We start from the raw sequence: 15,333 nt of genomic DNA, 5'->3' as shown, positions 1-15,333 counted from the left end.
ATTGCAACACATATCATGGCTATTGTACCTACACATCCTACAGCCATGATCAAAATCTATTTTAAATAAGCAGTGTTAGAATGTAAAGTTTTTCCACTGTACAAAAAAGAACAACAATACCAGTTTTAGCATCATTATGGCCAATGAACTCCAACTGAAACAGAACATAGAATAATTTAACATGCTATTACAAAAGAATAAGTGTGTTAACTTTATTTTCTTACATGAAATATACAAGAAAATGGTCGTATTTATCTGCCTGGAGATAAAAGCAGGTTTTTGAACGAATCGGTCTGAGTTTTTGGATTGCTCAGCCCACAGGTTATCGTGTGTCCATCTGATCAGAGGCAACTTTCTCTGTCGTCCATCTGCCTCGATACAGACTCCACTCTGACGCTAATACAGAAAAGACACTTCTGAAATAGTCAAAAATACAGAACTGTAGCTACAATCATGAAGCGGTCTGCTACTGTTTTCTTTTTTCTTTTACTGCCCTTATTTAAAGTAAAGCAAAAACCTTTTGCACGGTGTAAATTGTGTGATCTTTAAACAGTGTGTGTATACGTGCAGTGTGTGTGTATGTGTGTGTGCTCTCAGGTGTCGAAGGTGTGCCTGGGAGCTCTGTGGGAGTTCTCCTCACTCTTCCCTTTCCCTTTTTTGTCACCACCCAGAGAAATGTACTTCCTTTTGGTCTTTTTGCGCTTCTTGTCAGAGCACCACACTCTCTCGCAGTACTCTTCGACTTTCTGTGCATCACCGTAGCCAATTAGCTGGAGGAACTCCTTGTACCACAGCCTGGAGCTGGGAGCTGGGGCTGCGGGGGGCAGCAGAGACCTGGGGCTGACGCTGGGACCTGGTGGGGGGGCGACGATGGAGTGGCATCTTTCTCCGTCTTTGTCGTTGGCCACACGGATCGCTGACTCCAGCCTCTCTCCTTTGAGCACGTGCAGGCTGATGCGTAGTAACGTGTGCACATATCCGTGTTCCACAGTCTGGCACACGTACTCGCCAGCATCAGAGCTCCTCACATGTAAGAACAGCAACCCGTGCGAGGTCATGATGATCCGCTCATCGCCACGAACCTACAGGAAAAACAATTCAGTTTTTTCTCCCTGACACCACTAATGAAGCAATTATTGAAATTGAGTCAACAAGTTAATTGAGAAACTGCTTTGCAAACGAACCATAATTAATGGATCAAGGAGGGCGAGCACTTTAACAGTTCACCCAATACAGTGACTAATGTGCTCTAAGGACGGTCTGTCTGCAGCTCCAGTTCAATTCTGTTGCTTAGTCACGATTTTTATGCATTTAAAAGAACACTGGAGCAGAAGAAAAAATAGAAATCTGCATTCAGAAGCCTGCTGTCTACAGCTGTTATGATTCAAGTCCACAGCTTCCAACTGTTAGAGGAAAATGATTACCGGTAAAAATTGATCCATTTGTTTATTTTGTAATTAGTTGAATTAGCATTTCTCTCTGAGTGGAGAAGATCAAAACTGTTTCAAGTGTTTATGTAAGTTTAAAATTACACTCTGATGCTAAAGACAGATTAAAAGTGAGATTATAAAAAATTCACCTCGTGTTTTTCTCCTTCTTTTTGTAGAAACCAGAGGACCTTCGCTTGAAGTGATCGAGGGACACATTCAAGTAAAGTACTGTTGCTCTCCACGCTGTAGATGAGCCTCTCCTCTGCTCTCTGCCATTGTTCATCTACACACCCACACACACACACATGATAGTGAGGCAAGAATGATGGCAATTGACTGCAGTGACCTTTCATCAGATGGATAACATAAAGCTGATAGTTTTCCTGTCATAGTACACACATACACTGACCCCACAGTAACCTCTGTCTGAAGCAGCTCATGAAGATTTATTTCTTTTTTGTTTTAAATATCATCATCTATTCCGAATTTGGTCGACTATTTCTTTGTAGATAACTCCACATACGCTCACACACCATTCCAAATGCACTTTTCACAGTCATTTTCTACACTAACCATCAATTTGCAGCCCATTGCACAGCTGTGCGGCGTTGCCATGGCGAACATCCTGCCGTCTGAATCGTCTGCTGCAGACAGTAAGTGAAAAGGAATCACTTTAAACATGTCATGAAAACACGAGAGAAGGGCGAATCAAAAAAGAGAAAGTTGCATTGAAGAGGGGGAAGGTTAAAGGAAGGAGGGGAACAAGTGCATGCTGATGGGCCTTACGCAACACTTGACTCTCATGTGCTTGAATAACAACGAGGTGATCGGCATCACAGACTTGTGACTTTTAGGGCATGAGGAGCTAGGGGTTAAGGTGTGAACAGCTGGCACCCACCCACACACTTCTGCAGTGTGTGTGTGTGTGTGTGTGTGCGTGTGTGTGTGTGTGTGTGTGTGTGTGTGTGTGTGTGTGTGTGTGTGTGTGTGTGTGTGTGTGTGTGTACCTCTTGGTGTTTAAATTTTTTTTTCTAAAGGACTAGAAACAGAAGTCCACTCTTGGCAGTGTAGCCTGATAGTCCACTGTTAGTACTGTTGACGTGTATGTGTGTGTGTGTGTGTGTGTGTGTGTGTACCTCTTGGTGTAAACTCCAGCTGGGTAGAATCTGGAGCAGGTGAGCCCATCCCAGGCACAATACGGGTCTCTAGCCAGACAACAGTCAGCACATTCTGAGCCGTAGAGGTCACACTGATGCAGTCTGACTTGTGCAACGCCCACTTCTGACCCCACATACAGCTGTTGCTGTGGAACCAAAAATATGGAGCATGGTTTCTAATTTTAAGTGAATCAGATGTCTAAATAATCTATTCTGTCTTTTCTTAATCCATCTGGACTACTTAGCCACAAGTAGGCTACATTACATTTAAATCACGTCAGTTCTGAGTATTGCAAACCGCTCCAATGATGTCATCTTGTGGCTAAGTGGCAAAACTGCAGGTTCATTTGAATAATGCTCTTACCCTTTTAGGTGATATAATGATCTCTCGGATTGGTGCTGGTACCTGAAAACCATTCAAAAAGGAATGTGAACAGAGTGTTGGAACAATAAAAAAATCACGTGTTACTTTTTAACTGAAGCTTTTTTTATTTTTGTAATTTTTTTCCAAAAATTGTTAAACCGTCAGCAACTACTCCTATCAGACTAGAATTATTTAAAGCAACTTTTCTGTGCTCTTTGACTCTGATGATGGACTGGAAAAATAATTATGCAGGATTTACTTCATTTAAACGGATATTTCAGATCTTTTGAAGTTAGATTATTGGAAAAGGTTTTAAATAATTAATGTCTGGGCAGCTTTTTTCAAAACAGATGAATTCTGACCAGACAGATTGTCCAATGTCTGGTTTGAAAGAGTTAAAAATATGCAAAATTACCTTTTATAAGCATTTGCACTACACTGAATAACTAAATAACACTTTTTAGTGTAGATGTCTTTGTTGCGCCAGAAAATGGAAATTGGTTGTGGAAAATCCAGGTTAGTATAATATATGGTGATGTGAAGGCTCCATTTGTCCAAAAATCCATTATCTTATGCGGGGTCGGGTCGCGGGAGCAGCAGCCTAAACAGAGAGGCCCAGACTTCCCTCTCCCCAGCCAGTTGGGCCAGCTCCCCCGGGCCAAGGCGTTCCCTGGCCAGCCGAGGAACATAGTCCCTCCAGCGTGTCCTTTAGGTCTTCTCCCGGTCGGAAAACCTTGCCAGGGAGACGTCCAGGAGACATCCTAACCAGATGCCTGAGCCACCTCAACTGGCACCTATTGGTGTGGAGGAGCAGCGGATCTTCTCTGAACTGCTCCCAGATGACTGAGCTTCTCACTCGATCTTTAAGGGACACCCTTTACAGAAAACTCATTTTGACTTCTTGTATTGTGATCCTGTTCTTTTGGTCACCACCCAAAGCTTGTTACCATAGATGAGAGCAGGAGCATAGATCAACCAGTGAACAGTGCACTTCCGGTTCCGGTCTCTTCACTACAAGAGACCAGTACAATGCCTGCATCACTGCAGATGCAGCACCAATCCGCCTGTTGATCTCACACTCCATGTATCCCTCACTTATGAACAAGACCTCTAGATGCTTAAACTCCTCCACTTAAGGCAGGACCTCATCCCTGACCTGAAGAAGGCATTCCAACAATTTCCAACTCAGGACTATAGTCTTGGATTTATAGGAGCCGATTCTCATCCCAGCAGCTTCACACTCAGCCGCGAAATGCTCCAGCAAAAGCCAGAGATCACGTACTGATGAAGCCAACAGGACCACATCATCTACAAATAGCAGAGACCTGATCCAGGCGATCCCCTCACCATCTTGCCTGCGTCTAGAAATCTTCTCCATAAAAGTTACAAGCAGAATCGGTGACAAAGGGCAGCCTTGGAGGAGTCCAACCCTCACCGGAAATGAGCCCAACTTACTGCCAGCAATGTGGACTAAGCTCAGAGGTTCTCTGCTGTTTCCTGAATGCTAAACCAACAACAGTCTTCCTCGTCTTGAGTCAAGATGGATAAGTCCAACAAAAGTTTAAGTGACAGTGTTAAGGAGATCTGTCAGTTTTTTTGCCTAGAGATTCACCGTCTGTTTTTAATCAGAAACTAATGCAGGAGATAGGTTGGAGGCTGATTTCATGATCAGCCTGCATGAAAATCTCAGTGACCTATTATAATCAGAAATTATCATTAAAAATGGTTTTGTCAGTGTTCTACACCTTTCAGTTCTCCCTCAACATATATATATATATATATATATATATATATATATATATATATATATATATATGTGTGTGTGTGTGTGTGTGTGTGTATAACTTTAAATGGGGCAAAACCAACACTGATTAACCTTTTATTTTATTATATTTTATTTTATTTTTGTGAGTTTCAGAGCCCACGTTTAAAAGTTAGAAGGACTGGGATGTGCCATAGCACAAGGTTGATCAAAATTTAATGTTGGGCTACCATGTGTGCATGCCCTTAAATAGTGAATGCACTTGTGTGGCAGCGGTTTCCCTTACAGCCCTTCTGCATTTTAACAAATCACCTAATGTGCCTTAAACCAACATGACCCACAGCATCTGCATGTTTTTGTCCTGCACTCATTCACACCAGTGACTCCTAACCAGAGTCAAACCTCCAACTTTATGATTAATGCAAAACCTGCTCTGTCTTGTGGGCCACATGTGTCTTGAAGGAAAAACAGTCGTTATTATTACTGTACTGCAGAGAGATTTGCAGTTCATACTTTTCATCTTTGCTCACTCCCACATTATTTATGGTATTTTTGGCTAGATATGCTATTTCTCATGCTTTCAGAACAAACACTCTATAAATTAGCAACCACTGCTCACTTTAAGAGCTTGTTTTAGATCTAAACTTGAGACCTCTTGCCTTCAAATTGAGAAACATATCAAAGCACGAATCAGGACCTGCACATGTTTGCTTTACTAACAGCTTATGCAGCCAAATATAGAGTACCTTGAATACTTGCATCTCTTCCAGCAACACCTCCTCCATAGTGTCTGAGTCTTTGTTATAGATGGTGATAACTTTCAAAACCACAGAGTCATCTAACAAACAAATAAAAAAAAAACACAAGTTTAATTAAATGTTTGAGAGATTTGAATAGAATGAAATTAATGTCTGAGTATGCATGAAAAAAAAAACATGAATGCTAATTTTTCGCTGTCATTTTATTCTGCAGAACTCCGGGTTTTACCAGTGCCAATATAGAGAACGTGATAGTGACCATCCTGGGCTTGGACTCTGTCTACTGCTATCTGGGTCAGCTTCCTTCTACCCGGTTCTGCCTGCAGTAGGACAGGTCTGAGATGCTGAGGAAGGACTGGTCGGTACATCACAGGATGAGAGCGTGCAAACCGCAGAACCTCATCAGGAAACTCCTTTGAGCTGGAGAAACCTCCGCCGTTCACTTTGCTGGCACACTGTTAACAAGACGAAATTACAGAAGGGGTGAGGAGGAGTCTGCAGAAGAAGACCGATAATTGTGTCAGTGCTGGGAGGGTGGGGAAACGGTCAAAACTGGACTAATGACTAATGTATATATATTTTTTCAGACTGTCCTTACATGAACTGCTGGGTTAGTTCCAGCAGTTCTTACCTTTGGAAAGGCTGTCTTACATTCTTTTGAGGGTTTGAATGTAAATATTTGTGTTTTGTGGGCACAGGTGGGATAAAAGGAACACTGGCAGGTCGAAGGACTGGCGGCTTTCCCTGAAACATCTGATCTTGTTAAGTCAATTCTCACCCTAAAGACCTGTTGCCTTCATTCAAACCCATTTGGATTACCATGACCAGGTTGACCTTTACCAGCATAATTCCAGCAATAATATTTTGATCCAGGCTTACCTCAAATTTCATTTAGCACCACTGCCTTTCCGTGATTATTTGCAAGGCTGTTCAGCAGAAGTGTGGACTCAAGTCACATGACTTGGACTCGAGTCAGACTCGAGTCATTATTTTAATAACTTCTGACTTGACTTGATCACATCTATAAAGACTTACGACTTGACTCGGACTTAAATGACAATGACTTGCGACTTTGATTGACTTGCATCTGTTGACTTGATGATGACTTGAGCATTTGTTATATGTAGCGTCATGAAGGGACTGTTTTCCTTTCTCCTCAGGAAGAACTTATCTCCTTGAGATTTTGCTCAAGGCCTTTTGATGCCTCTGCATCTAAACAGTTTTAACTGCCTCCCCCTACCGCTCAAGAGAAGAAAGAAGACCAAAAACTCTTTTCTCTATTAAATGATGGTCAAATACCTGTGTTAGTTCAAATAATCATGTAAAGCTCAATCAATCTGTGAAATGAGAATATGAATTACTTCATATTATAATCCTATGATAGCCTTTTAAGAAGTAATACACACTACACACTAGACTGATCACGCGTAATGTTAAGATCACCAGACACATTCCTTTGTCTCTCCAATCAGAGCTTTCCTTTCTGACGCGTGGCATGATCTGTGCGGCGTTTATTTTTGTGTCCAATTCTAATTTGACCATAAATCAAAACATCTGAACTATAAAACTAACTCCCACGTCATCCTTAACTCAGTTCAAACGTTCTAGAGTTGCAAGCCGACCACTTGTAACTTTTTAGCCACAAAGAACCTAACGACAAGCTGGAAAATAAAACCTGCTGCAAGCTCCACCTGATGCAACGCTCCTTCAGAGTAAAAGCTGAACTCACTGACCCTTCAGGGTCCCGCTGACGCTGTCAACCAACTGCCGCTTACCTGGAGGCATTCCAAGACTAGTCTGTCATACCGTACGCTGTTTCACTGGCTTCGGTACCAAAGGGGGGTTCGAGAACCTGGCATTCTGGATCTACACGGAGGTACACAAGGGTATGTAGCTCGGTAAGATAGCATCTGAATGTGGTTTTTGAAACTCCGACTGTAGTTTAGAGCAAAACATTCACTCCCACACAGAACTAAGGCTTCTCCGGAAACGAGAGTTTTGATAACAACAATCCACATTTACACCATTCATTTTGCCTCATTCACAACGTAGATCCAATTCATCACAGAGTGTTTAAAGTTAGAGTTAGACTTGTTTTAAATTGTTAAGAAATAAATCTTCTTAAACTTTAAAACTTGTCTCTCTCTTTTTGACTCTGGGTTATTACGAAGTGTTACCTAATCCCTGCAATAAAAAGTTCCGATCTTCTGATTAAAGGTAGTATTCAAAGATACATCAAATTGATTCCATATTTTCTATGGAATCTCACCTTTGATGGTTTCCTACGTAAGACGTTACTATTGATCCACAACAATATTTTAGCACAAAAGTGGCCCAACATGGACAAAAATCATAAATCATTCTTTGTTCTGGGTTTGATCTTGTTCTGCTAAATGCAGCAGCAGTTTGTTTATAATCTGTTTCCGTTGCACTTTCTGCTTGTTTGAGCAAATAAATAAAACTTTAAGAAGCTTTATTTCTGAAATGTATTTATTATCACTGTCATGAAATTGAAGTTAGACAGATGACTTGATTATGACTCAAATTCAAAGTTAAGGACTTGAACTTGACTTGGACGTCCACATTTTGACTTTGGACTCGACTTGGACTTGGTTGTCTTTGACTTGGACTTGACTCGAGACTTGATTGGAAAGACTTGTGACTTACTTGTGACTTGCATAGCAGTGACTTGGTCAAACCTCTGCTGTTCAGTGTCAAAAGCATTGCAAATACTTGCAAAAATAAAATAAATAATAACTAGATTTAAGGAGTGAAACTACCTTCCTGCTGGAATCTCATGCCACACATTAAAGAAAATAAAAGTCTGGATTATTCTCTGGAAATGAGATTGAATAATGACTGGTAATCTGCCATTTAAATCCATGACTATTATTTTAATGAAGAACCAAGGCTTACAGATCCGGGTCGAGGGTAGGGGACTCTGTCTTCATAAGGAGTCCAGTGATGTTCAGGTCTCTCTCTGTAGCCATACGGTCCATTAAAAGCTGCTCTGATGTCATCCATCTGATAAACGCACACTGCATAACCTTTAAACACGGCACTGCAGAGGAAAGTTATTAGTGATTTGATGAAGGAAAACATTCTGTTGCAGTCAGACGGTGCCAAGCTGCATTCACCTTGTTGTGCTAAAAAGACCAAATATTTCTGGATTTTTGTCGTCTTTGTTGTTCAGCACAAACACGTCCTCTGGAACAAACAAAACATTAGCAACATTTTTCATAAAACTAACAAACATAGTTTTGACTGAATCTATTAAAAGTTGTTGAAGCCCTACCCAGATCATCAAAGTGTGTATCGATGCCATTTGGCCCAGGAACAGAGCAGATGAGACGAGTCTTCAGGAAGGAGCTCCATCTATTCACCAACATCCTCTGTCCTCCCTGGTCATTCTGAGAAATGAGACCAGGTTATGTTCTGACTCTGCTCGTCAGAACCTGCTGAGTTATGACCAGAAATGTGCACAGTCTCACCGCACAGACTCGCCCAACGCGAGCATACACAGCCCTGTTCACTCCCTCTGCATCCATCTCTCGCTCGGTGAAGAAGAAGTACACTTTGTCATCATCCCTGTCGTCGTTGTCTGGAATAACTGCTGAAGCCACAAACTTAGGCTCTGTAGGAAGGAGGTTTCAAGGAAAACAAAAACCATAAATCAAGACAAAAGCATTTAAACATAGTGTATAGTTTTATATTTTGTTGGAACGTCCAGTGGCGTGTCCAAGCCTTTTGAAAATGGGGTGGCCCAGTTGGGACACTTGCTTATGCATGGGTGAAAGAGGCCCACAGTGTTTTGTACTGTTTGTATTCGAGTAGTGCAGTTGTAAAACTTTAGGGCAAATAGAAATACATTAAGAATGAAAAGATGCAGAAAAAGTTCAAATTTAAAAAAAGTGTTTGAAAAATTGAATTACTAAATTTTAAAATAAATAAATCTATAAATATCTGCTGATAGGTATTTTGATTTGAATAAGAAAGAAAAGGAAGAAACAGTTTTTATATAGCGCCTCTCAAGATCACAAGGAGCTTCACAAGAAAAAAAATTAAAACTAAAATAATAAAGCTATCATAATACAAAAATGGGAAAAAAGAACATCATAGGACTGTGTTTCATTTACAATAAGATCTGCTTGGTGGTAGTTCCAGAGAACAAACAGAATTATGCAGCAGCAAAAGTGGAATGCAGCCTTTGTTAATTCATTTTTTGAGAGAGATGGCGCTTGCGCACGGTCACGCTGTGAGCTGCTCGTCCTCTTTACGCACTGATGCCTTGCATTTTATCGGTTTTTATTGGCGTTTTATTGGCTTTTATGCACTTTTCTTGTCGCTGATCCCTTTTTTGAATGGTGTGGATCCTCTGCTGACATATGATCGAGCTGCGCTGCTGAGGCTTCGTCCTTCCGTTGATGTAGCCGGCAGCGCGCGCTGGGAACCGGGCTGTGCGAGCTATGAACCTCACGGACGATGCTGCTGGTTGAACTGCCCGCGTGTTCTCTCCACCCAAGCCGTGATGTGTCGGCCCTCTGTCCGCCCCAGCTCGAGAAGGAAGCATCGGAGAAGACGAGGAAAGTGAGGTAGCCGGCGCGTGAGACGTCGGCCTGGATCCCTGAACAAGCGGCTGGCCCGATCCGGCTCAGCTTCTGACCCGATGGTTCCGAGATGTCTCCTGGATTACTCGGCGCCCTGCCCACGGAACTCGGCCGGCTCTGATGGTGTATCGGCACCGCGCCACGGCCGATCGGCTCGAAGATCACGCCAGACTGGGGTTTGCTGGGAGAATCTGCGCTCGGTTACGGGCACAGAGTTAGAGGGGACTGGGTCCGTGCGCAATCTCTGTGCTGCAGCCCCGCTGCAGACCCGGTTTGGTTTGGTCAATGCCAGGTCTGTGCTGAACAAAACTTTTATTCTTCGTGACTTTTTTATTCAGCACGACCTGGGTTTTCTCTGCATCTGTGAGTCCTGGATCCCGTTTGGCGACACAAGTTCCCTACTCGAGCTCATACCACCTGGCTGCTCGTGTTTTAATATCCCCAGGTCACGGGGCAGAGGTGGAGGGCTGGTTGTTGTTTTTAAATCCAGCTTTCCTTGTAAACAGCTTACACCCACCATGTCATTTTCTTCCTTTGATCTGTGCTTATTTGAACTGTGCATCTCCCCCCGCCTGCTCGTTGTGCTGATTTATCGGCCTCCAAAGACTGATTCTAACTTCCTTAATGATTTCTGTGATCTTGTGGCAGACTGCATCCTAAAATATGATTATGTCCTATTTTTTTGGTGATTTTAACATCCATATCTGCTGTCCTGATAATGTGCTTGCTAAAGGTTTTTTTTAATTTGCTAGAGTCATTCAATCTAACTCAAGCTTTGCAAGTCTCGGCCTAGGAGGGAGCCTTGGCTCTCTGATGTCACACGGGCTTGTAGGCGGGCGTGTAGATCCTCTGAGAGAAAGTGGAAAAAGGATGGCCTACAGGTCTCGCGTGAGTTGTTCAGAGCATCTCTGGTTGCTTATCAGGATGCAGTGAGGGCCGCCAGAATTGCCTATTTTGCAGACATCATTGAGACTAACTCCAATAATCCTAAGATTCTCTTCAAAACGCTAAACTCAGTTCTGGTGTATCAGGAGCCTAACTCCATGTCTCCTACAGCTGCTGGAAACTCTGAAGCTTTTCACAAATTCTTTGTTGATAAAGTATCAGGCATTAGAGCAGCTATTTCTGGTAACTCTATTGACCCTGTTCCAGTTCATCCATTACCACCCACCCTGAGCTCCCTCAATACTGTTTCATACTCTGAGCTGAATAAGCTAGTTGCGAGGCAGAAGCCATCTGGCTCTCCACTTGATGTTCTACCGCCTCGTCTCTGGAAGGCTGCCTTTCCGTGTCTTGGCCCATCACTTGGTCAGATTATCAATGGGAGCCTCAGCACAGGTGTGGTCCCAGCTGCTTTGAAAGCAGCAGTTATTCGGCCGACCCTGAAGAAACCTGGTGCTGATGTCTCTGTGATCGAAAATTACAGGCCTATCTCTACCCTGCCCTTTACATCTAAACTGCTTGAGAAAGTCGTTTATCAGCAGCTGGTCTCACATTTAGCTGACTCTGATCTGTTTGAGGTTTTCCAATCAGGGTTCAGGTCTGGCCATAGCACAGAGTCTGCTCTACTGAGGGTCCTAAATGACATCTATCTATCACTAGATCACGGGACATCTGTGCTGCTTCTGTTATTAGACCTGACAGCAGCCTTCGACACAGTTGACCACGCGATTCTACTTGATCGCTTGGAACGATGGGTTGGGATCAAAGGGTCAGCTCTGGACTGGTTTAGATCGTATCTCCAAAACAGGACATTCTGTGTTAAACTGGGTGATGTTTTTTCTTCTTGGGAGGGGCTCCGGTGGGGGGTCCCGCAGGGGTCGATCCTTGGTCCACTTTTGTTTGCCATTTATCTGCTACCTCTGGGGTCAATCTTTCGTAAACATGGCCTATCATTCCATCTGTATGCTGACGATTGCCAGATTTACTCTCCATTGTGTCAGGAGAAAGGTCACTCTATTCAGTCCTTTGTCTCCTGTGTTAATGAGGTGAAGTCTTGGCTAATGTCCAACTATCTACATCTGAATGAGGGAAAGACAGAGCTCATTGTTTTTCTCCCCAACAGCAGGAATGTGGATTGTTATGCTGATCTTGGCCCTCTTTCTCCATACTCAAAACCAGTTGTTACCAGTTTGGGGGTGAAACTTGATGTAGGACTTAAATTTGATGCTCACATCAATTCTGTGATCCGGTCCAGTTTCTTTCACCTGAGACGCCTTGCTAAAATCAAGCATATGCTGTCGAGAGCCCACCTGGAGCGGGTACTGCATGCCTTTGTAATTTCTCGGCTTGACTACTGCAACTCTCTCTACGCAGGGTTGTGTCAGTCAACATTGCGTCGCCTACAGGTTGTGCAGAACAGCGCTGCCAGGTTCCTGACTGGGACCAGGAAACGGGACCACATCAGTCCAGTTCTGGCCTCCCTGCACTGGCTTCTGATTTCCTATCGCTCACAATTCAAAATACTCGTCTTTGTTTATCATTTCTTCCAGGGTGGTGCTCCCCCCTATCTGGCCACACTCCTGAACAAACATTCCCCATCACGCGCTTTGCGCTTTTCTGACCAAGGCCTGCTTGCTGTCCCTCGGTCTAGGTGTCGTACCCGTGGGGACCGGGCTTTCTCAGTCCTAGCACCGTTACTCTGGAACCAGTTGCCACCCTCAGTTAGGCTGTCCCCTTCTCTGCCAGTCTTTAAGAATCACCTAAAAACACATCTCCTCCGCTTGGCGTTTCCAGAACATGTTTGATTATGGCCCTCTATTATGTTGAATCCATTCCACAGTTTTCATTGGTACACTCAATCCATCCACTCAATCCAATTGTGTTTCACACATTTGTATTTTACCGGAATGTTTCATCTATCTTGTTATTTCCATTTTGTATTTTGTAAATTGTATTTTGTAATTTGAATTTCTTTTATTGTTGATTTATTCAGTATAATTACTTACAACTGTAACATGTTCAGCGCTTTGGGCTTCCTGACAGGGTTGCGGAAGGCGCTTTATAAATAAAGCTTTGATTGATTGATTGATTGATTGATTGATTGATTGATTGATTGATTGATTTTCCCACTAAGCAAGCTTTTCTGCAGCTTCCCACTTTTTCACATGAAAGCATCTATCATTAACTGTAAAAAAAAATAAAAAGTTATGTTTCATTCTAATAATGATCCATGCAAATGTTTCAGCATATAATTACTTTTAAATGTCATCAAATTATTTAAAACAAAGAACTGCTTGTTTTGATTTTTACAAAATGAATCAAAAGTCTTAAAGTTAATGATAAAAAGTTGTATATTTCATAGAGCATCTAAATTTGCTTTCTTACATTAGTGGTTCTTAAACATTTTAGCTTTTCCACCTGAATTAAAACTCAGAAAGAAAACCATTTTTTAAACAGTTAGATCTATATTATTAGTACGATTATCCAAAGTTTGATTGATTCTTTTTGTAGATACACCCAAGGCCCTCCAATCTGGTGTTATATAGCCCACAATTGGGTCCTATCCCCGACTTCAGTTAGTCAATGTCCTAGATGTGGTTGTGTTCTTGTAATGTAAACCAACCATTGAGCTGCTGCCGATCGTTTCTCTCTGTACGTGTGTAGGTGTGGTTGTTAAGGCGACACAAAGCACCGTCGTTCTCCCAGTAGTCGGTGTACAGGCCGATATAAAGCTCTCCTCCTGGTGAAAACACACACACACACACACACACACACACGCACGCACGCACACACACACACACACAGAATGTCTTCAAAATATCAAAGGTAAACCACAAGATGGCAGCATTTACTATCAAAAGGCAAACAGGGTAAAAGAAGAAGGCAAACCTACAAGAATGTGAATTTGCTAAATAAAAAGCACTGATATCTGAAGCTAAGCTAGAATCAGCGTTGTCTTACTGGAGAGAGTAGATATGCAGGAACTCTTGGGGTCATATGGGCAACGCCCTCTGCCGCTTATAACACTCTCCTCTTCCAGATTAAACATATTCTCCTGAAGACAAAACAAACAGATATTTACATCCAAATTCACAGAAACGCAACTGTTATGCTGTACAAATGCAGAGACTGTGACATCAGTGAGACATCAAGAAAGAATAGAAGGAGATGTGCCGGAAATAATTAACAAGAGGAAGGATAATAAATGGGTGGATGAGAGGGAGGAATGAAGATCGATGAGACGGAGATTTGATGGATGATCGAATGAAGGAGCGGATGTGCTGCTTTGCTCTGCCCTTTCAATGTCGTGGAATCACGACTCCTACTCATCTGATGTTGTTGCTTTTCTATGCAGGTGGCTGAAACGTGCACACACACACACACACTCACTCACATGCATGAACACACACAACACAAACCGAACTGTGCTCCCAGTAGAACCACAACTCATGCTGTGGGCCACCACAATGTTCCCGACAGCTGCTGGCATTTTAGTCAACTAAAGTTGCGTATTGTCCTGATTTATGGGTGGCCACAGAACCCTGCTGCGCGCTGACTATACGGTTGCAACATAAGTCACTTTCTGGCCTTAACTCATCCATCATGGTGAGCGATCTTTCAAAACTAAACGTGAAACTTGTAGAGTAAGCAAACTCAGTATTGGGTTCTAAGCAGTTCTCTGTGGATCTTTTTTTTTTATCAAAACATTAACATCAGTGGAAGATTGATATATACTTCACCAGTCAGTGGCTGGATGTGGTCAGCAGCAGTAGTGATTTATATAATAATCTATCTTAATGTAAATATTATTAATATTCATACAAATCAGTTACATCTGGTGCTGTTTTGCTCAGCCACGAGCATTCCACAGATGCTGGCAAAGTGCTGTTCCTATCTTGTAGTTGCAACTGTTTGACCTTCTGGACCAGTGTCGGAATGCAGGGTGAGAAAGCTCCACCACCACCCTCCTGTCTTTAAGATGGACCAGACACACATTCTCACACGCACACAAACACACCGTTCTGTGTTTGACACACAGGTAAAAATGTGTCGTGTTTTGTTCAAACATGCTCACACCGATACATGAAGCTAATGTTGTTTGTACACCATCATGCATGAATGACAACCGAATTCTGCACACGGGCTGCTTAAATACACACACACGGCATCAATCTTTTTGACCAGGAGCCTCCTGCCTCTTCCACAAAGCACCTGGCCTGCTGGCTGTGTTTACCTGGATACTAGGGGAGCCGGATTTCTTCTTTTTAAATGAAGAAATGAAGCCCAACATTTTCTCTTTTTCAAATAAATAA

At 42.6% G+C, this 15,333-nt stretch overlaps 1 protein-coding gene across 3 annotated transcripts in view; it reads right to left on the bottom strand.

The window, feature by feature from the left end:
* Positions 1-456: 456 nt before the first annotated feature.
* Positions 457-15,333, bottom strand: part of sema3e (sema domain, immunoglobulin domain (Ig), short basic domain, secreted, (semaphorin) 3E) — a 29,077-nt gene continuing 14,200 nt past the window's right edge. For 2 of the 3 annotated variants that reach the window (XM_015964633.3, XM_015964635.3), the window contains 13 exons: positions 13,982-14,075; positions 13,644-13,760; positions 8,963-9,105; positions 8,767-8,881; positions 8,609-8,678; positions 8,388-8,532; positions 5,701-5,926; positions 5,460-5,551; positions 2,952-2,993; positions 2,567-2,733; positions 2,004-2,074; positions 1,580-1,713; positions 457-1,082 (listed from right to left, as the gene is read on the bottom strand). In XM_015964633.3, the coding sequence (XP_015820119.3) occupies positions 594-1,082; positions 1,580-1,713; positions 2,004-2,074; positions 2,567-2,733; positions 2,952-2,993; positions 5,460-5,551; positions 5,701-5,926; positions 8,388-8,532; positions 8,609-8,678; positions 8,767-8,881; positions 8,963-9,105; positions 13,644-13,760; positions 13,982-14,075 (1,905 nt within the window). In that variant the 3' untranslated portion in view covers positions 457-593. The remainder of the gene's footprint in view (positions 1,083-1,579; positions 1,714-2,003; positions 2,075-2,566; positions 2,734-2,951; positions 2,994-5,459; positions 5,552-5,700; positions 5,927-8,387; positions 8,533-8,608; positions 8,679-8,766; positions 8,882-8,962; positions 9,106-13,643; positions 13,761-13,981; positions 14,076-15,333) is intronic. The other variant, XM_015964634.3, reaches the window with a different exon arrangement.

This window comes from Nothobranchius furzeri, chromosome 4 (genome assembly GCF_043380555.1).
Source record: "Nothobranchius furzeri strain GRZ-AD chromosome 4, NfurGRZ-RIMD1, whole genome shotgun sequence".
Classification (NCBI taxonomy): domain Eukaryota; kingdom Metazoa; phylum Chordata; class Actinopteri; order Cyprinodontiformes; family Nothobranchiidae; genus Nothobranchius; species Nothobranchius furzeri.
Note: the sequence above shows the minus strand (reverse complement) of the source record. Positions and strands in the feature narration are given on the sequence as shown.